The sequence below is a fragment of the Lepisma saccharinum genome, chromosome 11 (assembly GCF_977018435.1).
Source record: "Lepisma saccharinum chromosome 11, izLepSacc3.1, whole genome shotgun sequence".
Taxonomy (NCBI): domain Eukaryota; kingdom Metazoa; phylum Arthropoda; class Insecta; order Zygentoma; family Lepismatidae; genus Lepisma; species Lepisma saccharinum.
The window spans coordinates 61472340-61497395 of NC_139239.1; the positions used below are offsets into that span (position 1 = coordinate 61472340).

Consider the following 25056-nt stretch of genomic DNA (forward strand, 5'->3'; position numbering starts at 1 on the left):
GTAATACACCATGGCAACTGTAATGTTACACTCTACCGCCAGGACCAGTATAATTCTCTGTGGGATCGATTGATTTGATTTATTTTACTTCGCATTTCTACCACTTTTATTAATCGCGAAGATGAGGATGAGTGATGAAATTGATGAAGGGACACACAAAGAATAGCCATGGCGGGATTCGAACCCGGGACCCCTGACGTCGTAGCGAAGTGTACTAATCACTCAGCCACCAAGGCCGGCCTCTAATAGGTTGTGTGTTGTGTTGTCAATACGTGTTTCTCCTTTCATGAATTTCATCACTTTTCATCTTCATCCTCGTTTTCATGGACACACGGAAGTTCGGAGGGGCAAGGGGGTTACGCCCCCTTCTGGAAAATGAATGTCAACCTAAAAGTACATATTTCACACACCTAACTTTATATCAATCACAGTACTTTATGTCAATTAGTAGTATAAAGGTGTTGAAGAAACATGGTAACTTCAAACTGAAGGATTGCTTTCGAGGGGCAAGACTATTATGGTGTGAGATATACCCACTTTGCTTCCCCCCTCCCTGGAAATATCCTGCCAACGTCCATGGACGTAATTATGATCTAAATTTAGTGTAAATCAATTAAGTTAAAAAGTTTCACTTCTCTTTTAAAATGCAGTTAAAATTTTATTCTCCGCGGTGGAGTGTTTATCACAGCGTGCTCCACCAGATATCGAACCCGGGACCCGTTGATTTCAAGGCGTTACCACTACGCCATCTGGGAGGCCGCAGAGATAGATAGAGGCAAAGAGTTAGCCAAAAGTGGCAGAAAAGCGAAGTACAATAAATGAAATCAATCACAATCAACGAATCGGGATTGGAATGATTGTTCACATTCTACGAAAGAGCAGGGTACGTAGGTATTGTAAAAAGTGGTCATAGGAAGGTCTTTTCATGGTATAAGAGAGGACAAGAACCGCGATTATCACATTTTATTGCACAGCCCGTTGGCCGTGGCACCATTGGACTGCGATCTGGACATTGGGTTCCCATGTACTTCAAGGTCACGTTGACAACTTCCATCTTCAACCCTTGCGTCCAAATGATTGCGATTATACATAATTTGTTTGTTCGTCTTTAAGGCAAAACAAACATTTTTTTTTTGCCTTTTACTCCGAGTTTTGATTAACTTAATTTCAATTTCGTTCCGAGAAGTTCCGCGAGAAGGCTAGCTGCTCGGTGACCTTCACCTTCGCGAACGCTGGCATTGGAGGGAAGTTGAAAGACTTCAGGAGCGGATTGCTAAATCTAATTCGCTTCAATGGGATGCGGAGGACGCTGTGTAAACAGCAAATGTGTCTTCCTTCTGAGTGGAGCCTTAAGTGAACTGCGAAGGTGGCAGGAAGGGCATCGCTTAGTGACAAAAGACATCAGGTTGGTAAAAAAAAGTTGTAATTCATTAACGATTTCATTTACCTTGACTATCTGTGCACGCAAATCAATAACTGAGATGTGCACAAACCAGTAGAGATTTCATGCCATTATTGACAGTTCGGGTAGTTCGAAAACGAAAAGAATGATTTTAATTGAATGATTGAGTTTATTTTATTGCCATTTTTTGCTAATCGTGATGAGGATGAATTCTGATGAAACTACACGAATGAAGGGACAATCATAAACATATAGGGACAACACGAGAATTGCACTGGTTGTGAGTCGAGACGCCAGAGTCTCGGAAGTTTGTAAAATGAAATTCAGAGTGTACTACGTGGAAAGGAGGTTGACATTTGAGTCACTGATTGCACTCAACGAAAAGAATGGAGAACATACTATTTCGGTTCATCTACGTAGCTTTTCTACCGCTTAGGTTTGTTGCGAAGATGAGAATGAATGATGGAAAAGATGATATGCCGCAATCAGCATTCTAGCCTGGGACCTCTGGCTTTCTAACGCATTGACTACTCCGCCAAGAGCACTTGTCGAACAATATTCATACGTAATGTCGTATGTCCTTGGTTTACTGCACTTTTCTGCCAATTTTTGGATAAATACGATCATGAGTATAAAAGATGAAACCGATGAAGTAACATCTAGATCAAGAATCGAACATCACAATTCATCCTCATGTTAAAGATTAAAAAATAAAAAAATAAAAAATGGGGGAGCTTTAGTCTACCTCGGACTAAAAAATATTCCAATGTGAAATTATAGAAACTTACGAAAAAGAACATTGATTTTTTTCAGATTTTTGTAAGAATGTTGATTCCGTCTTTTTATAAATGTGTTGTTTCTGGAGAGAGACAGAATCCAAAAGTCTCAGTCTGCAATATTTGGTAATTTTAGTTTTATAACCATTGATGTAAGGCTACCAGACGTCCCGCTTTAAAATCTGTTGTTCTTCATTATAAGAATCATTGATAATACGTATCATTTAATTTATAATCATATTGTTTTCTAAACATTCGACTATCATGGCTGTTCAATGGTGCTGATATAAGAGAAATAAAAGAAATTTGAAAATATTATTAATTTGCAGAATACAGTACTGTTAGAATACTTCTGAGAATTGACTGTAAACAATAAGCACGAAGCTTTACGCCATGTGTCAATCTTTGTCTGTAAGCGACTGTACTGCTGTTTGTCGGGTCAGGGTCAGGTCCCCTTACTTTGGACCATAATTTTACAATTCTAGAACTGCACGTCTAGCTGCAATACCATAGCGTTGCTGATCACTAGACCTCGGATTTTTAGGTTCTTAAAAATGTGCGTTTAGGTTCCTAAGGTAGGCTCTAAAAATCCTAAAATAGGTTCTAAAAATCCTGAAAAACTTAAGTTAAGCTTGAAAAATCTTGAAGTAGGTTAAAAAACTTAAAATAACTCAAAATTCCTCAAAAATGCTGATTAGGTATAGTCACCGGCAATGAAAATGAGACACCTATATCCTGAAATACGCACTATCTTGCATAATGTTATGTTTGTTGCCTAACCCTTCGGCGATGGCATTGCTATCACAATCCACTCTTCGCCGTAAAGTTAGGCAACAATCTTTCTTTATCTTATCCACAGTCAAACTCAGCAATTTTGTCTGTGAGGATCTTCTTATATGCTGAAAATAATCTTTCACCAGAAACATAGTCAGTGGTGCAAACTTCAATGCTGAAATGTTAGTTTGCAAGGCGTGAATGCCACAAAGCACCGAAGTGAGGTCAAAGTGAACAAGACCACACAGATCAGAAAACTTTGGATGGGTCGTACAGGTAACAGTGGCACCAGACATTTTGCTTTGTTTAGAGCTTTGAAAAAACACCATGGACCTGGAGGAAGGGAAATCAACAGAGAGTACATTTCAAACACGTTCGTCATTGAATTTTTTCGTGACTGTAGTTCCGTTTCTAGGATCTTACAGATACGACGACGCATAAATTAACAATAACAACTATTTATTACTGCCAAACGGTAAGATACAAAATTGTACAATTGCTATGACATCTTCACCTCGAGACCGCCATTCTCCGGATACACAGACTATTCAATCCCGCGTAATGTGAGCATAGTTGTCAGTCCGCAACATTCCCTCCTTTGCGAACATTACGCGCTAACAATAGTATTTCTCATTTTACACATACACTAGCTAATACTAAATTATTTTACATGAATATCCCCTTACATATTTCCTCCATTTTTGATTTAGTCACATTTTTAGTTAGTATATCAGCTTCTAGATTTTCTGAATTTATATGTTGAAGATACACATTCCCATTTGCTACATCCAGTTTTACAAAATTATATTTTCTATTTATATGTTTAGTTCTTGCCTTTACATTGTTACTTGAGATCCAATCAATTGCTGATTTACTATCAGTTTTAACAATCACTGGTCTATTTACAAAATTTCCAACATCTAATTCTGATATTAAACTTATGACCCATTTTATATCACACAAACCTTCACATAGTGCAATCAATTCTGCCTCACAAGTAGACAAAGCAACCAAATTCTGTAATTTGCTTTTCCAACTGATGACTGAGTTTCCAACCTTGACAAGATAGCCAGTACGAGATTTTTCTTCTACTGCTGTACTCCAACTTGCATCTGTGCATAATTCAAGCTTACCACTTTCACTTGAAAAATTTAATGCATAATTGCACGTTCCTTTCAAATATCTATATACTCTTTTTACTGCTGTTAGATGTATTTCCCTTGGATCTTTACTATACCTTGACAATTGACTCACACAAAAAGCTATATCTGGTCTTGACCCTACAGATAAATACATAAGTTAACCTAACATTTGTAAGTACTTTGTTTTATCAACTGGTTTTGACTCTTCAAAATTATGCAAATCTTGGTTCAAATCACCTGGTGTTTTCACTGGATTACAATCATGAAGTTCATACTTCTTTAATAATTTTGAAATATAACCCTTTTGTGACAACTGATAACCTTCTTCAGTTACAATTATATCCATACCCAAAAATGAACTTAAGCTATTATTCTCTTGAATTACAAAATATTTCTGAATTATTTGCATTATCTTATTTATGCTTTCATTATTTGGACCTACTACCAAAAAGTCATCAACATATACTCCTATGTACAAAAGTTCTTGTCCTGTCAGTTTATACATACAAGGATCACTTTCCAGTCTTTTGAAACCTATTTTGGTGAGAACTTCGTTCAGTTTCTCATTCCAACATAGACCTGATTGTGGTAATCCATACAAACTTCTTTGTAATTTACAAACTTTGTTTTTATGCCTATCTTCCATGAACCCTTCTGGTTGTTCCATGTATATTTCTTCCCTTAAATTACCATATAAATATGCAGTTTTTACATCATAGAGTTTTACTTTCATTTTGTAATGTGCTCCCACAGTTAACAATACACGTACTGATTCCATTCTTATTACTGGTGAAAACGAACTCTTATAATCAAGCCCTTCTCTCTGTCCGCAACCAACTGCCACCAATCTTGCTTTTCTTTTGTATATTGTCCCATCCATGTTCTCCTTTGTACTAAATACCCATTTGCTTCTTACAACTTTCATGTTCTCCTCTCTGGGAACTAATGTCCAAACATTATGTGATTCCAATGCTTGCATCTCTTCGTTCATTGCAATCTTCCAATTTTCACTGTACGCTGAACTCATAGCTTCATCGAAAGTTTGTGGTATGACATCTTGTGCAAAATTTGTTTGTTCTCTTGCTTTTATCCTCTCAGATCTTTTCACACCTAGACTTTTAAGTTGATCTTCATTTCTTTTCAAATTTTCTTTGCGTCTTGTTTTTAACACTTCGTTTGTTTCTCCTTTCTTCCGTTCACTTCTTTTGGCTCCACTGTTTTCTATGGTTAACTCATCTGTTTGTATTTCTTCTGGTAGATCTTCAGGTGTTAAGTCAACAAATATGTTCGGTCCTCTTTCTTCTACCTTTGATTCATGAAATGGACATTGCTGTTCTCATATTGCTTACTTTCCCTGTCTTCATCATGTTTATACTTCAAGTTGTTGAATTCTAGTTGCTCTTCCAAATTACAATTCATCAGTAAGCCTCCACAGTTTCTTTCATCGAACACAACACTTCTTGCTTCATGTATTTGTTTCGTTTTGGGGTTGTACAGCCTGTATGCTTTCCTTTTTCTGGAATACCCAACAAATATTTCCTTTTCTCCCTTTGGTTGAAATTTGCTTCTACACTTCTTCGGAATGTATCTGTATGCCACACATCCATATACTTTCATATGTTTTACTGTAGGCTTCCTTCCCGTCCATCTTTCCATTGCAGTTTTTGTGTCACCATCCTTGGTGGGGATACAATTTTTGATGTACGCTGCCGTTGCAACCGCTTCAGCCCAAAATTGCCCAAAATTCTATGGGTAACCTTGCATCAATTAGCATTGTTCTTCCCATATCTGTTTGCTCTCTCAGCAATACCATTACTTTGTGGACTGTATGGAACAGTTAACTGGTGATCAATACCTTCTTCGTTAAACAACTCTTGAAATTTACTGTTAACAAACTCAGTACCATTGTCTGACCTTACACTTTTTATGCAATTATTAGCTTCCTTTTCATATTGGTTTTTAAATTTTACAAAGTAATCAAAAGCTTCATCTTTTGTTTTGAGAAAGTATACAAACACCCTTCTACTGTAAGTATCTACAATAACATACATGTATTTAGCACCCCCCCCCCCCCCAATGACTCTTTTTCTACAGGTCCACATAAATCCATGTGTATCAAATCTAGTGGTTTCTCACATACATCATTGCTTTGTTTAAAAGGCAGTTGTACAATTTTTCCATTTGTACATGCATCACACAATTCTAATTTTTCTGAAGTTTGCTTAAAATCTAAATCTCTTACCATATCACTGTCCTTCATTTTATTTAAATATTTTTCATTCAAGTGACCTAATCTTCTGTGCCACATGTATTTTTCATTGTTTACATTAGTTTCCATAGTTAAGCATGCGTCCTTACAATGACTTATATCTGATCTTACATAAGTTTGTAACGTATACATACGATTCTTTTCCTGTGCTTCTGCCACTAACATGCCATTTTTGTCAATTACCCTTGCACTATTTTTGGAAAACAACACTTCATTATCATGATTCACCAAACCTCTAACTTACAATAAATTCAAACGCAAATCAGGTACATATAAAACATCATAAATACACACATCGTGAATTTGGCCATCATTTGTGACTATTGATATTTTAATGGCACCTTGCACTTTGGCCTCCATTGATTTTCCTTCCTCCGCAAGTTGCACTTCACTTTGCACTTCTCTTCTATTTATCAGCCAGTCTTCTTTATTTGTCATGTGAGATGTACAACCAGAATCTATACACCATACCTGCATTTCTCTTCTGTCTTCCTGCATGTCGTATACACTGTAAGCAGCTTCCATGTTGTCTTCGCATGTGAATCCCGTCTGTTTCATTTTTCCCTTCGGTGTTTTAGGAGATGTAGATGCAAAGGTAGACGTAGAAGGTCTCCTAACTTGAGCTTTCCCACCTTCTTTATTATGCCAACATTCTTTCGAAAAATGTCCTACTTTTCCACACGTCCAGCAACTTCGCACAGCTTCTTTATTTTCCCAATATTTCTTATCCCGTGCCTTGTATGCCTGTTCGGATTTTTCACTGTAGTTCATTTTATGCAACCTAACCTCCTCTTCTTTTAAGGTATCTTGCACTTCTTCAATTGTCGCACCCCTTTGTGCTCGTAATACTGCTGTGACGTTTTCATACTTTTGATGAACACCCCGTACAATATGATACACTACTTCTCGTGTCGTAATTGGTTGACCAATGCAGAACTTTTTGGCATTATGTTTCGTGCTCTCAAAACATATTCGTCAACACTTTCCTTCTCACCCATTTTAATGTTCTTCATTTCCACACCTATATCTATTATTTTGTCCTGTGTGTTTCCCGTGTGAATGCGTTTAAGTTCATCCCACACTGTTTTTGCACATGTCTCGTTAATGAACAGTCCAGCCTGGTCGGGCGATAAAGTAACAACTATGACACCAAAAGCTTCGTCATTTTTCTTTTCCCAAACAATTCTCGCTTTTTCTTCTGTTGGTTCATAATTCAATATTGCGTCCTTGTACAATCCCTTACTTCGCAGCACTGCACTTACCTTTAGTGCCCAGACATGATAGTTGCCATTGTTCACTAATTATATCTTACTCACGTCCGCCATTCTGCTAACCACGAGGCTGCTACCACTGTAGTTCCGTTTCTAGGATCTTACAGATACGACGACGCATAAATTAACAATAACAACTATTTATTACTGCCAAACGGTAAGATACAAAATTGTACAATTGCTATGACATCTTCACCTCGAGACCGCCATTCTCCGGATACACAGACTATTCAATCCCGCGTAATGTGAGCATAGTTGCCAGTCCAAAACAGTGACGAAACAAAGCAAATACTTCTGCGTGACATACAAATCCTGTAAAACCTTTAAAAATATATAAAAACATTTAGAAAAAAGCTTGATTTAATTGCATAAACCTAAAATAGGTTCTAACAAGCAAAATAGATTTTTTTAGCCACTATAAAACTTCATCAGTTGTTGAGTTTTTTTTTAACGAAACGCTGACATAACTTATTATTTCTTACATACCTGCAAAAAAGAAGAAAAAAGGTTAAAAACCTAAAATACGAGGTCTAGTGATCACATCAAATACTCCAACAGCATTTCGGATCTACTCTTTTTTTCTACATTTTCGGATGTGTCCCTGTCCCTTGGCTTAAGGAACCTCTGGATACGGTCCTGGCTTTGATGGATGAATTTTGAGTCTGTCACTCAACGCGATCCTTGGCCACCGAGAGCATACACTACACACGGATTTATTTCTGTTCCCATTTTGATTATTTTACGCCGCTCTCTTACCTTCTTGGTTGATCGTGACAATGAGGATGAATTAACGAAATGGTGATGTTTGTGGGCCCATACCTGACCAGAGTTGGAACCTGGATCCTCTGGCTTCGTTACACTGACAATTCCGCTATGGAGGTTGGCTCTTATTCACAATTCCCATTCAACTTTACATTTTCATCTCTATTACATGGAAGGTTTCAAAACCGGAAAACCGTGTAGTCCCCTAGTCAATGGAGGCAACTGCCCTCTTAATATATTGCTTTGTCCACATGTGCAAGAGACATATATAAATTACCTCCATCTTACCTCACTGTCTTAGTATTTCTCAGCTAGCAACATTTCCGTAAAACATAATACTCTGTAACCTCTCTTTTGAACCCTAGAAACAACTCCCTATTTATTTATTTATTTGGCAGTTTTTTTTTTTACTGGCATGAGCTTTTCCTTACAAACAAATCATGGATACTGACTGTTTCGCAACTGAATTTCCTTTTTTTCAAGTTTGACCCTCCAGCTGGGATATTAAATTTGGTAATATTTTGTGACTAGATTTTACTTCTGGTAAAATTTCACAAGATAAGATACAAAAATGCTGTTGGTGCGAGATGTGAACCATAAAATGTACTGAAAACACAATTGTCCATCCTAGTAAAAAAATGAGCTGTAACTGCGTCCAAAGTAGTGTGGTGAGTCCGCAGTCAATACTGTCTCCAGAACACACCTTTCGTAAAACATTTTCAAAATTGAGGATAAAACAGCGTTTCATACATGAAAAAGTGACGCGCCTTAACTGAATGAGTTCAATAGCAAAGTGTCACTCACTATTGTTGCGTCCATTAATTCTACATGATCTCCTCGTTGTGAAAAGAACCCATTTTTACCATTTTTTAAAACGCGCCTTGCAAGGCGAGGAGACACAATTACGCACCAATTGTGCATTTATTTCAGTATCGCCCGAATGGGCACTGCTACTAAAACAAACCCTGGGTGTATCCAAGAGTATGAATTTCTCTCCATGTTGTAAGTGCAAACATTTTGTTATGTTGATTATTAAGCTGGACACGATGTTTGAAAAATATGATGAATAATAATTTTCGGAATCCCATGTATTCCTTATGGGGAATCAACTTCAACATCAAGTTACGGCTAATCAAATGGAAGTTTCGACTTTTCCGCTGGTGAAATTCATCGGAAGTTGTATATTCTCAAGAGAGTGAATCAAATCATACTCCCATATGATCAATGCTATTTTCCTTGCCTCCTGGCAGTGTTGCCAAACCTGATGGGCATAAAATAACTAAATTTCACCTTAAATGGAGTTAAAACTGACTCTCATGGAGCTGTATTTACGATGGCTGTATAAAGTGCCTTCTAGGGTAATGTTAGTTGTCAAAGGGGTGTGGCACTGCTATTATCGTTAACTCTAAATTGATGACAATTTATTCTTAGTTTTCAACATCTAGATCCGGCGGCATCGTCCATCTCAATAATCCACCGATGGTGGTATGAAATCGAAAGTAAAGAATTCCCTGACGACAATATTATGTCAATTTCACGTCTAACATTGCGCTTAAGAAAGTAGCTGGGAGATAAGAGAGAGTGGGGCGACGCAGCCAATATAACACTATCACGTCACGTGCAAAATGTATAATTATGACGAAAGGTGGTCTATGTGGGTCGGAACCAGACATGGCATCATAGTGGGACACGGGGGGTGGGCGTCCAGTTCACAGCCGAACGAGTGCACGAAAGATAGATCGATTGATTTAGTTTATTTTACTTCGCGTTTTGTGCCTCTTGGCTAATTTCTGAAGATGGGGATGAGTGATTGATGAATGGACATTCGCAAACAACCAAGCCCGAGCGGGATTCGAACCCGGAACCCTTGACGTCGCAGCGCGATGTGCTAACCACTCGGCCACGGGGTCCGGCTAGAGTGCACGAAAGAGCCAGATCTGGCTCCAAGAGAGCTAAGTTGGCACACTGCCATGGACGGAAGGGCTTGGGAAGACTCCCCTGGAAATTGTATCGCATGCCCTTAAACTATTTTCTATAAACATTAATAAGATAATCAATAAACCATGTTGGAAATTCGAACACAGTTTAGAAGTAACATGGAGTATATGTAAATATTATTGTAGTAGGATATCTTCAGCATATCATGTAGGTGCTATTCCTTCAGTGAATCTTACCAAGGGAACGTCTGGTATTTGTATTTTGTATCTGTTACTTTACGTTTCTTTTCTGTCACTTTGGCCAATCGAAATGATGAGTGATGATTAAACTGATGGTAAAGGGACACTCATACAGAATACCCAGCCCGGAAGGACCTCTGGTGGCGTGGTCGAAAATCATTTAATGTGTTCGGCCACCAAGTCGGCAAGAGAACGCTTGGAATAGATAATTATGATAATTGGGTCAAACAATTGTAAAGCGGCATGCAATATCTATTGAAATTCCTATTCGTTTTCTTAACCACAAACTTAGGATTCAGAGTGATATGCTTAACCTTGCCGGTCTTACTTCCTTTATTCCAAGTGCTGACCTTCTGGTTTTTCAATGTCTTCTTCAAATATTATCCCCAATTGTGGGAAATAAAATTCCACACTGCTATTCACATGCTTCCTACTCTTCTTCGATTAATTTAATCCAGAACTGCACGCCGTTTGGTTCTAGTCAACAATTACTCATTTCAACTTCATCTTCAACATCAATATACTTCTTATCCGTACTTGATATTGAACATGTTTTTGTCTTTTCTTCAGCATCTAACCATGAGAAACATTTTACCACTCTTGCTGTTCCTTGTGCCAGTGATTGGATCACGGAATGCGGACATGGACAACCCCTTGCTGTATCGTGTGATCGGAGACGCCTACGGGGCTTTCAGGACCATATTGGATCGTCTAGCCAATCCTTTGAAACTTAGAGAACAAACAGAGAAGGTAAGGTATTGATTTCATATGTAATTAAATGTAAATTCAAATCCAGTGTGTCCTCTTGCATGCGTAAGAGCAATTATAAAACATTGTGTTGCATTAGTAAACTTCTATGTTAGCGGCCCTACTATTGGATTAAAAATAAATTATGGATACTCTAGTTTGGACTCCAATTAAAACGTAACCATTAAACGTACATAAGAACGAGTTACATCAAGGTTAACCTTATTCACTTCTGCGTTAATCTATGGTAACCAAATTTTTCTCGAGTATGTTTTCGATTCTTTATCGTCGTGATAAAAATGTGTCGATATTTTGGCGTTTTCCAAGCGAGCGACCACTCTCTTTGAAATTCTATAAATAAAGAATTTGTGATCCGATCGAGATGAAATTTAAATAGACCAAGAAAAAGGCTCTTAACAATTTCATAAAACAAGCTTTTCTTAGTATTAGATAGTCCTACAAATACGATCTTGTTCTTGTTTTAAAGCCCTCTGCAACTGCTCCTAAAACTCATTATTATTGTCAATTCATATTGCAAAAGTGATTTTATAGAGATTTTTATTCAACGAAGTAAAGATGTCGTTTGAACTGTGGAAACTGCGGGCTGTCACTGCGAACACATTTTTTGAAGGTTAAATATTCAGAAGCTTGACGTCCAGGGCGTGCTTGGATTTTTGTAAGGGGGAGGTGACCGTAAGAGGTCTTCTTTCTCCTTTTTTTTATTCAGCCCTATAACTTGCCATTTTCCCCCTTCATTTAGGATTGCTGGGTCAAATCTCGATTATGAACCCCACTAGCTCCTTTTGAGAAGGCTACTGCCCATGTCATATTTTGTTGCAGTGTTAAAGGAGCTTCTCTTGTTCTCTCGAAATCAGAGACGAAACCTTGACTTTCATTCATCTCGATACCGTCTCCACTCTACGCACTCCAACTCTTCACTTGAAGTCTGGAGATGCTTCTTTAGAAACACTGACCAAGTTTCGAGTTGATATTCTGTAAATCTTATCAAATAACTGTTTCCTTCTTTCAGATAAGCCAAAGAAATGTTCCGGACAGGTTCCCTTGCGATACCCAAGGCTTCCGATCTCCAACTCGACCGACGAGTGTGCACCGGCTGATGCCAGGGGACATCGATGTGATCGGGGCTCTTGGCGACAGCCTCACAGCTGCCGAAGCAAGCTTGGTTGTCAGGAGTACAGGCTTCCTCCTGGACGACAGGGGTGTCTCTTGGTCAGGAGGTTAGTAAGAGAGTTTATGTATGTGCATAGTCGAACTGTAATTCTCCCATCATCTAGTGATAATGTTCTTCATAAACATCACATTGAAACAATGTAGGCCGTCAGCCCGTTGCCAAGACGCGACACACCGGCTCGGTCCCCTCGAAAGACCAAGACCGGGCGTCGCTGCCTACCAATTATCTTTCTGTTATAATATATGCCACGACTAATTCTCAGTTCCTGCGGGGCATGAGAGTCCGCATCCCAAAGTTCGGGTAAGGGTCTGCTTTTGAATAAAAAAAAAAATATGTTTACTTAACCAAGAACCTTAACTCTAAAGTAAGGTAACCTTCCTTACGCTTAAACTTCCATCGTGATCGCACCCGCATCCCACTGACCAGTGAGGATACGCATGCGAGTCGCGAGCGAAATCAGCATAATCAAAACTGATATCTTATGAATTGATAAAGCCTCCGCCTCACTGACCAGTGACGGCGGACACCTCACGAAACCAAAAGGATGCCAGTTAATTTTTACTTGTAAACTAAATTTACTATAAGGAAATACCCATTAACGATTACAAATTTATTTACATCTCAAATTTCCAATAAACTTTCCAAAATTAACATGAGAGAAGGTTCTCCGTCTCACCTTAATCAGCTTATTCACAAATTCAAACATAGTTAAGTTAAAAGAAAAATATACATACTTCTGATCAAAAGGAAAACTACAACAATGCCAAGATAAAATTTAGATCATAACGTCTTCCATAATATCGTCAAAACTTTCTATTGAGTAAACATAAAACCCAGAGAGCACTCTCTTATATAACATGTCCATATCCCATCATAGAACTAACACAGCTGTAACTTGGTTTCAATTAACGGTGACTAATTATTAACTAAAGGTCGACAAAATTACTATTACCCAAAACAAAAGAAAAATTTGCATAACATCTTTCCGTAAATTTCTATTCGTGCTTCTGTCATATTTTCACATCTGCATTATGTTCTCTAGAACTCCTGAGGTAAACTACCATCTTCAGGGTCAACCTCCAAAAACATTCATAACGAAATATAAGGGGAGCCTTTCTCTACCCAATATCAAAGCCATATCTCGGCCAAAAATTACAAATGTCCACGTGGAATTCCTTAACATAATAGGGGACTCTATGTCTACCTTTTTTGGCTACTCACATTGCAAAAGCAAAATAATAGACTTTTACATTAAATGAATTTCTATAAAAACATATACTCGACCGGTCACCTATTATAGCTGTTTCAAAATTATATCTAATATAAATCTAAATAAGAGAAATCATAAACTTTCCTTAACGTTCTGGATACTCAGACTTTAAAACGGACATGAAAACTATATAAGCTATCATATTTAAAAGACACCCTCTGACCAGAGGTATGCTCTCGGATTAAAGTAATAAATAATCAAATTTATTTAAATGAACCTCCTGACCAGGAGAATTCCAAATGATTTAGAATAAAAATTAACTTGACGAGAAGGATGTATATCTTGAATTTATATCGGAGTCACACTGACCAGTGACAACTACGACAGAAATTTAAAATGTATGAATAATTTCAAAGTTTAAATTATTAAGGTTAAATATTTATATATGAATCAAATTATTTATAAGCCTGCCAAAATCCCCTTTAAGGATCACGCTGACCAGCACAAATCCTGAAAGGTGGCTTACGGAAAACCTCGGACATTGTGGAAGGGAGAGCTGACCAGCCACTCCCCACACAACGCCCGTATTCTCCCAGCCCTGGACCTCGACAAGCGATTTAATCACCTAAAGATTCCGGAATCTACTGATCAACTGATTCTTTTGCCAGCGAAACTGCCGGTATTTATACTCGTGGGATTGCGCAATTCTATTCCCTGAACAAAAGATTTAGATATATGTAAAGTTATTTTTAGCCTAAACAATTACCCCGTTGAAAAAGCATATCGAGAAACACAATGCAGCAAAATTTACTTACAGAACCGCGCAGCGCCGAACGAAAAAGAACCCATTCTTGATAAGAAAGAAAAAGAATGCAAGCTTCAACTTGCTTTGCGTTCTTTTTCGCTTGGCAGAAACTGCGTTACAAATTTTAACAAGGATAAAATATACATTCAAAAAGATTAGACTACAAAAGAATTTATACGAGGGCTATCGAAAAGTAATTTGAATAACAAAGAAATTTACCAAAATTTATCAATCGTTACAACATGATGTAAGTCAGGCGACCGGGCTGGCTACAATCCTTTGCTGACGAGTTGCCTCACCCAATACTTCGAACATGGACCAGCGACACATGTGTGGCAGGTGGCTGCATATTGCTGTCACTTCTCTTCTCAAGGAGTGAGTCGTCCACATAATAAATCGTTCATTTGTATCAGGGGTTACTTTTTTATGCGAGTCTCCCTGTATTTATTCTTTATTTAGAGACAACGGAAACCCATGTTAACAAAAGTTTCGGCTTCAAGTAAGTCGATAACATTATTTATAAAAATAAGATATCGATAACCCATTATTGCTTCTTTTACATGTTCTTGCGTTTAGAGTTTTCAACACAGTTGTGGTGAAAGAAATCAAATCTACACTAATACATTTTCAATACTTTTATTATTTATTTGTTCAGCACAGGATACATTTCCCAATTATGTTGAACATAATACACTGTGAATAAATAATAAGAGAGAAGAGGAAAAAGAATACATGAACGTATGAGCGTCTATGTACACAATATTTACATCAATTTATGAACTTATTGTTGTGATTATCTTTTTTTTCAGCACACTACGTGAGTCTGTGAACATGTCGAAGTCTACAGTTTTTAATAGTTCATTCACAGTGTCCTGCATGCGCACTGCAAGTGAAAACCTATGCGTGTTGACCCTTGACCTCTCCGTGTAGAATAATTTTCGGTTTCTTGCACTGTGTTTATACTTTCTAACAGTGCAGAACACTCACAGCCGTGATTAATCAATTTCTAAATGACGTCACTGACGACTCTTGTGTTGAACAAAGTTTCCAGACCGAAATGCTTGCATAAAGATGTATAGTTCTTTTTGTGATATTCAATGTTCACCTTGAAGCACAGCCATTTCACAAACTGCCTTTGGACGCTCTCCACTTCCTCTTGCCATGTCTTGTACTGTGGATTCCATATGGGACTGCAGTATTCCAGTACTGGACGAACGAGTGTGACTTATTTTTACAACCGTAGGCAGAGAAAAATTAAATAGAAAATTTCTTCTAATGAAACCAACTAGCTTTATGCACCTTTTTACCAAGGCTTGATAATGGGTGAACGACAGGTCAGATGTGAAGTGGACACAGAGGTCAGCGACAACTCTCGTGCGATTCACCGTCGAGCTGTCAATTTTATACTCGTGTGTAATGGTTGTTTTTATTGTTGGTGAATGACATTACGTTGCACTTATTCACATTTATAATCATTCCCGTCTGCTTACACCAGTTTGCGAAGGAGTTTAGGTCTTCCTGCAGCGCGTCACAGTCATTCAATGAGATTATTAGATAGTACAGTTTCATATCGTCTGCGTACATTAGAATATTGACGTTTTGCAGGTGGCTCAAAATATCGTTGACGAACAGAAGGAAAAGGTATGGGCCTAAATTGGATCCCTGGGGTACTCCCGACGAAACTCTTCTCTCGGCCGAGGCGAACCCGTTTACTACAACTACTTGGGTGCGATCAGAAAGATAGCTTGCTACTATTATATCTAGTTCATCTTGTCCCTTTATTGTTTGTGTGTGGTTACTTTAAGCTGCTTTTCTAAATCACGAGCTCACGAAAAGGCCGAAGGAATAAAATTACCCCTCTAGGGTTTAGAACCCAGAACATTCGGAATCGAAACAAAGCACCAACGTACTCAGACGATTACATCCCGTTTCGCCAATTACTTGTCAGCAATTGACTGTGTAATTTTGACATTAGTCCGCCATTTTCAGCGTAACAAGAATTCCCGCCTAATCAAGCTGAAATGGGAATATTTAGAAGTGGGGAAATGTTGTTATGTACGATGATGTACGTATAAATGATGATAAGGAGAGTGGGCACGAGCGATCACCCCCCCCCCCAAATCTAACAATTTCATAGTGAGCTCGCATAGTGTAATTTAACTGAAAATTATGATTTTACCTGATTTTCCTAGTGTAAAAAACTGAAAATTTGTTTTACGCAAGAGCTTAAATTTCAATTTTATTGTATAAAAATTCTAAGATTTAGATAATTTCCCCTATGACACCCAATTTTTACGTAACACCCACGCACACCTACACCCACCCACACCTACACCCACACCCATTTACTTCCGGTCCACTTCCGGTCTACTTCCGCTCTACTTGACAGACACCTGTGGGTTGTTCCAGTTATTCTTTAAGTATATAAGTACAGTAATTTTGCCGTTTCAAACTCATACTTGGTACGAGGCCTATTATTTTTATTAATTTAAGCACAATGGAAAACCTATTTTGACGATGTTCTTGTCGATTTTATACTATTGCAACTTTGTGATTTTTACCTCATACTTGGTACGAGGCCTATTATTTTTATTAATTTAAGCACAGTGGTAAACCTATTTTGACGATGTTTTTGTCGATTTTATAGTATTGCAACTCTGTGATTTTTCATCTCGTATTTCGTACGAGTGTCATAATTTTTTTCGAGTTAAATTACGCAACATTACGATGGCTCGTAAGGTAAACTATTGTGCAATGTTTACGCAACAAGTTATTACACAGACCCGTATCTAGCGTATTGTTGGTTATGACGTAATGGGTGTCTTCTGATTGACTTACTGTTTCGGATGTTTTTATCCGCGCTTAGGTTACTTAAAGGGTTTTCGCATTACAGATCAGTTAGTATGGTAAGAGTGTTTGAAGAGTATGGATGTGTTGTTGCAGTGTTAAAAGTTAAGTATTTAATTTATTTTAAAGCTACATACTATTTATTATTTTAAGTTTTAAAAAAAGTGTATCAAGTGATTTTTTTCATAGTAATTTCGATCAGATTGAGTTTTGATGTGAGCAGATGTTACTTGTTCTCTCTGGAAATTCTGTATACATAACGGAGCTGAAACTTTTATTGTAATAGCTACAATTATTTTATTTTGAAGGTGGTTCAAGTTGTTTTTCACACAGATTGAATTTGAATGAATTTGTATTTGTATTGAATTTTGTATTTTTTCCCGAGAAAATTTATATATAAATACCAGAGCTGAAAAAAAATATTATAATTATAACAACTGTTTTTTCTAAGTTACATTCTATCAACTATCGTAAGTTTAAAAGTGTTTTTTTCCAGTAAATAGAATCTTATTGAATTTTGACTTGATTGTGCGTTTTGTATTTTTCCCCGAGAAAATTTATATATAAATACCGATAAACTTCTATTTAAATAACACCTCGTGAAAATGACAACTCGTATAACCGATTTACCACTCGAACTGCTGCACAAGATTTTTGCGTACACATTCGACGGAGGTGAGGATGTCGCGAGGCTCGTCGACTTAAGCAAAATAGCGCCTGAATTTCGTCCACCGTGAGAGATGATTTTTATTGACAATCTTCGCAAAATAAGCGGTATGAAAAACTTGCAGAATCCCGATTCTCTTTTTCGGGCTGCAGGCAAAAAGTTGGCCGATAGGATGGACGAGCTTCATGAGGCGAGGGCAGGAAGGAGACGATATACGGACGATTGGTATGAGTCAAACGCGGAAACAGACAGCATCATCACACAACTCATCGCATTGACTGAGGCGCGAACTTTCTTCCTGTCACGTGAATTGTGTTGATTGGTTCGCTAAGGGGAATTTCCTGATTAGTAAATTGAGGTTATAAATATAATATATTCTTACTACTTACGTGCGTCTAGTTTTTTTACACCACAGATAAACGGTTACATAGTGCAACATTAACTCGTCTATTTTGTTGATTTGGTGTTTGCATGTGTAGTACTACGTTCTGGAGCGGTGTAGTGTGTGGTGTATGGTTACATGGTGCGAGCTAACTAAACAAATGAATGTTTAAAACAGAGGCAATTATTGAATTTTTTGAACTTGAATACAGGCTATGTGGTACGAATGGGAGAGGAAAGAGGAGTTTACAGGATTCTTGTTGGGAAACCTGATGGTAAGAGACTTGTACGAAGGGCAAGACGAAGATGGAAGGACAACATTGAGATGGACTTAAAGGAAATCGGTAGGGATAGAAAAGATTATATAGATTTTTTCAAGATAGGGACAGATCGAAGGCTTGTGTTGTTGCAGCTGTGAACTTTTGGGTTTAAGAATGCTAGAGAGTAAGTTAGTTAGTTATGAAAGCATATGTTACTCTATAAACTATAAAAATTACAATCCCTGGCATAAAATGAATTTTAAAAAAATGAAACTTATTTCCACATAATGAACTTCAACCTATAGTATTGTACATTTTTTCATTCTGTAGTATTTAAATGAAACAGACTTAAATAAGAATTGGGAAGCATGTACATAGTAGAATAGAATCAACAGTTAAATAATGTATAAACCAAGGAAAAAGTAAGCAATGGTTCACATAACCTAATAGAAATAGACTTAGGTGGTTAAAGAACAGCATATTTAGAAGTAACAAAAAAGAGATTACTTGAAAAGTAAAATTAACGCAATTGAAATAAAAGTATCAGAGGTGCAAATGAATTTAGAAAGGGCTGGCAACCTAAAGTAAACTTGATAAAAAATGGCTGACTCAAGCAATATTTTAAATAGATGGAAGAATTGCTTTAATGGCTTTTTAAATGTTCATGTAGGAGATAAATCAGAAATAAATGAAGTACGCACAGCAGAACCTATAGTTCCAGAAACTAACTTGATTGAAGATAAAGAAGCTAAAGAGATAAGTTATTCGAATTTGGAATACCTAAGAATCTTGTTAAAATGTCTGACAAATATACAATTTATGATGGATTAAAAAAAAAATGCATTATCTCTATTGCTCTTTAATTTTGCCTTAGAATATGTTGTTAGGAAGGTAAAAGAAACTAACGAAGTACTAAAATTAAACGGTTAGTATATGCAGATGATGTAGACTTACTGGTGAATGATGTAAATACAATTAAGAATAATGCTAAAATATTTTTTCAAAGCAGATAAAGAGATAGGTTTGGAAGTTAGCAATGAGAAATCTAAAAATATGTGCTTATGTTTTTTTTAAATATGTGAAACTATATTACATTGAATATTAATTAATTAATTAATTGTCTAGCCTTCTTGAATCCGAAAATTCATAGTTACAATTCAATTTATCCTTATCCTAAGCAAGATCTATATATACATTTTTAAAATTTTTTAATTCCTTAAATGTGAAACAAGAAGACAGAGAAAAATAACATGAATTAAGCCTTCCTTTCATTTCCTTTTTAATATCATTTTCACTTGTTAGTATTACTTCTAAGTGTTTGAATTTGGAAAACTGGTTCAAACAAGTTGTTATCACTTAGTTTTTAGCCTCTAAGCACATATTATTCCTTATCCCCTGCTTACACATTTTCTCTTTTCACACAATCTCTATCTTGATCAATTATATCCCTACCTCTTAAAAACATGTTCCCTACCTTCTTTAAATATACAACAGTCGCAGCAAGGGTCAAAAAAACGAAGTAAAAAAAAGCAATTTAATCAATTAAACACTAAAAGAATAAATTTACGCTGTGTGTTTGTGTTAAAACTCTAAAAACATCCATAAACTCAAGTCACCTTCTTTGGAAAAATGATTGCAATTAAGAAATTATTAGCCCCGTCTAGTTTGCTACACTTTTAGACATATGGTGGAGTGCAGGTGCATCCCAGCGCCAGGCAAGTGCAGTAGAACTGTGTTCAACCAAATAGACGAATAGCTGTATTCAAGTTCAAAAAATTCAACAATTGCCTCTGTTTTAAACATTCATTTGTTTAGTTAGCTCGCACCATGTAACCATACACCACACACTACACCGTTCCAGAACGTAGTACTACACATGCAAACACCAAATCAACAAAATAGACGAGTTAATGTTGCACTATGTAACCGTTTATCTGTGGTGTAAAAAAACTAGACGCACGTAAGTAGTAAGAATATATTATATTTATAACCTCAATTTACTAATCGGGAAATTCCCCTTAGCGAACCAATCAACACAATTTACGTGACAGGAAGAAAGTTCCCGCCTCAGTCAATGCGATGAGTTGTGTGATGATGCTGTCTGTTTCCGCGTTTGACTCATACCAATCGTCCGTATATCGTCTCCTTCCTGCCCTCGCCTCATGAAGCTCGTCCATCCTATCGGCCAACTTTTTGCCTGCAGCCCGAAAAAGAGAATCGGGATTCTGCAAGTTTTTCATACCGCTTATTTTGCGAAGATTGTCAATAAAAATCATCTCTCACGGTGGACGAAATTCAGGCGCTATTTTGCTTAAGTCGACGAGCCTCGCGACATCCTCACTTCCGTCGAATATGTACGCAAAAATCTTGTGCAGCAGTTCGAGTGGTAAATCGGTTATGCGAGTTGTCATTTTCACGAGGTGTATTTAAATAGAAGTTTATCGGTATTTATATATAAATTTTCTCGGGGAAAAATACAAAACACACAATCAAGTCAAAATTCAATAAGATTCTATTTACTAGAAAAAAAACCACTTTTAAACTTACGATAGTTGATAGAATGTAACTTAGAAAAAACAGTTGTTATAATTATAATATTTTTTTTCAGCTCTGGTATTTATATATAAATTTTCTCGGGAAAAAATACAAAATTCAATACAAATACAAATTCATTCAAATTCAATCTGTGTGAAAAACAACTTGAACCACCTTCAAAATAAAATAATTGTAGCTATTACAATAAAAGTTTCAGCTCCGTTATGTATACAGAATTTCCAGAGAGAACAAGTAACATCTGATCACATCAAAACTCAATCTGATCGAAATTACTATGAAAAAAATCACTTGATACACTTTTTTTAAAACTTAAAATAATAAATAGTATGTAGCTTTAAAATAAATTAAATACTTAACTTTTAACACTGCAACAACACATCCATACTCTTCAAACACTCTTACCATACTAACTGATCTGTAATGCGAAAACCCTTTAAGTAACCTAAGCGCGGATAAAAACATCCGAAACAGTAAGTCAATCAGAAGACACCCATTACGTCATAACCAACAATACGCTAGATACGGGTCTGTGTAATAACTTGTTGCGTAAACATTGCACAATAGTTTACCTTACGAGCCATCGTAATGTTGCGTAATTTAACTCGAAAAAAATTATGACACTCGTACGAAATACGAGATGAAAAATCACAGAGTTGCAATACTATAAAATCGACAAAAACATCGTCAAAATAGGTTTACCACTGTGCTTAAATTAATAAAAATAATAGTCCTCGTACCAAGTATGAAGTAAAAATCACAAAGTTGCAATAGGTGTGCGTGGGTGTAGGTGTGGGTGTAAGTGTAGGTGTGTGTAGGTGTGGGTGGGTGTAGGTGTTACGTACTTTAACTCGAAATAAATTATGACACTCGTACCAAGTATGAGATGAAAAAATCACAGATTTGCAATAGTATAAAATCGACAAAAACATCGTCAAAATAGGTTTTCCATTGTGCTTAAATTAATAAAAATAATAGGCCTCGTACCAAGTATGAGTTTGAATCGGCAAAATTACTGTACTTATATACTTAAAAAAAAAAAACTGGAAAAACCCACAGGTGTCTGTCAAGTAGACCGGAAGTGGACCGGAAGTAAATGGGTGTGGGTGTAGGTGTGCGTGGGTGTTACGTAAAAATTGGAAGTCATAGGGGAAATTATCTAAATCTTAGAATTTTTATACAATAAAATTGAAATTTGAGCTCTTGGGTAAAACAAATTTTCAGTTTTTTACACTTGGAAAATCAGGTAAAATCATAATTTTCAGTTAAATTACACTATGCGAGCTCACTTTGAAATTGTTAGATTTGGGGGGGGGAGGTGATCGCTCGTGCCCACTCTCCTACTACTAGCAAGCAATAATTGCAACTAAACGACTTGTTGCTCGAATGAACGAACAGGCAGCGGAGAAGCATATTCATGTATGTAAATAATAGTACACTTCGTTCGGCACAGATTTTAAAAATATAACTCGACGAACGATATTGACTAATATGACTAAACCTAACCTAAGGCTATAGCGGTATTACATTACCGTTACGTATGATTTTGTAAATATATTACTTTCTGGAGACAAATTTCATCTTTCAATTTATGTTCTTATTAAGAATGTGTTTCAAATGTGTTGGTGTTTACCCTGACCGTCATGTATAACAGAGATTGTCTGATACAAGTTTCCTTAAATTTCCCTCATTTGAAATATTTCCCTTTCAGCTTAAATTAGGCGAAATGGAAAATAGACGAAACAGGAACAATTGTCTGCTTAAGATGATTGTTGGGTCAAAAATCATTGATTTATTGTTGATTTATTTTATTTACTTCGATTTTCTGCCACTTTTGGCTAATTGCGATGATGAGGATGAATGATGATAAGATGAAATGGATGAAGGGCGAAACATATAGGGACGACGCAATACAGGCCCCACAAAGGATTTTTACTGGCTGGGAGTCCAGACGCCGAAGGCCTTTAAAACGCAGTCGAGGGTGTATTACCTGGAAGGAGGGTTGGGTGTCTTTGGAAAGGGCCATACCTTACACCCCTCAAAAATCATATTACCGTATAAGCCATTAGGCTAAACGGAAAATACACGACTCATCAACATGAGATATTTCCCATGTCTTTACTCTATTGTCTTGTGAATATTCTTATACATGATGGCATTAATAGTTCAGCAGTTCCTCCAAGAGTAGCGTAGTGGTAGCAGTGTAATCAACAGGTCTTGGCTTTGATACCCGGTGGAGGTACATAGTAGTTCGGAAACCATTTTAAACTGTGGATCCAGTTCCGATTGCACTTCCTGAACATGAACTTAAAACGAAACTATAGTCCAGTGCCGACACCCACAGGACTCTCTGTGCACCATAACATAATCTTGAGAGTACCATGGCCGTATCCCTGAGTTTACAAGTCAAATAATAAGAGAAAGTTTATAAAAATGCTAAGATATAGCACGATCTGAACATTGACACTCAAGTTGTAATGTTTGGTTGCAGGCGGCGAAAGGACTTGGAGGAAATACCTGACGCTCCCGAACATCTTGAAGCTATACAACCCCAACGTGTACGGATACGCCACTGGATCATCGTTTTCGTATTCGAGGAAGGCGAAGTTCAACGTGGCAGTGAACGGTGTCCCGGATGATGATTTGCCATACGAAGCCACGATCCTCAAGAGAAGAATGGTCAGCGATTCGAGGGTGGATTTCCAGAGAGATTGGAAGGTAAGAGCCCATTGGTAGCAGCAACAGTCGTACCAAGAAGAGAAAGAGACCCTGGCCAATTCTTGAACTCAAGTGGACAGTCATTTGTTTCATATTCATAGTTCCCCTCCCTTGCTTCGTTCTCCAGAAATTCAAAAACGTTAAATATTACATGTCTGCTTTCTGTGCTTATAGAAACACTTGGCAGTGAATAAAGGTGACGGCGAGGTGTTAAATGCATCGCCCAAATTCTTTTAGCTTGCTTAGTGTTGAAAATTCGACGAGAGTCAGAGGGTTTATATCGTCTTGGCAGAGCAGTAAATTTCTCTCCCTTGTTCATAATGTAAATTAACTTAGTGATTCATTAACACAATAACATTCATTGCATAGTGTGCATTTTCTACAATACTGTTTTACATTGAAGTCAAAATTGGGTAAGTTACCAAAAAAGTAACGCGTTATCTTTACTCTTGACTCATAAAGTAACACGTCACCGTTACGTTCCTTCTTAAAATAACACGTTGCTTCCAAAAATAACACGTCGCTGTCACGTTGCTTCCAAAAGTAACGCATTATCTTCACTTTGCCTTCAAAAGTAACACATTACCGTTACGTTTCTTCCAAAAGAAACACCGCATCTTTGCCTTACCTCCAAAAATAACACGTCACCGTTACGTGAATCCACGACTTTTGCAACACCGTCGTATGCGACACTAGCATTTCTGCCGTCATATGCGACACTGTATGGAAAATATATTCCATGACAGTTGCGACACAAAGTGTAAATAGCTTCCCGTCACACTTTATCCAGGCTTAGGACTGACAGCATCATGGAAGCTGGGTGTTTAAAAGCTGGATGTATTTATCCTTTGTCAATGACGGATTTTTTAGATCCCTTGTCAGTATAGGAGCAGACTGCAATCCCATGTCAATGTAGAAATGTAGAATGCGTCGTTTCTCTTGTAGTTGAACCAACATTTCACTATTTTCATTATAATTTCTCCTCAAAAAGCGCTTAAGATCTCTATGCATTTCATAGTCGGCAAACGCTCTTTGTATTCTCTCATCTAATGTAATGTACTGACGTCGTCTCCGTTTCCCTTTAAGATTCAAGGCCCTCCTCT

General features: G+C 37.1%; 1 protein-coding gene across 1 annotated transcript in view; it reads left to right on the top strand.

Moving 5' to 3' along the window:
* Positions 1–25056, top strand: part of LOC145995274 (phospholipase B1, membrane-associated-like) — a 33922-nt gene that overhangs the window by 1273 nt on the left and 7593 nt on the right. Inside the window, exons 2-4 of the mRNA XM_083131860.1 lie at positions 11144–11323; positions 12351–12558; positions 23727–23953. Coding sequence (XP_082987986.1) covers positions 11153–11323; positions 12351–12558; positions 23727–23953 — 606 coding nt within the window. The 5' untranslated portion in view covers positions 11144–11152. The remainder of the gene's footprint in view (positions 1–11143; positions 11324–12350; positions 12559–23726; positions 23954–25056) is intronic.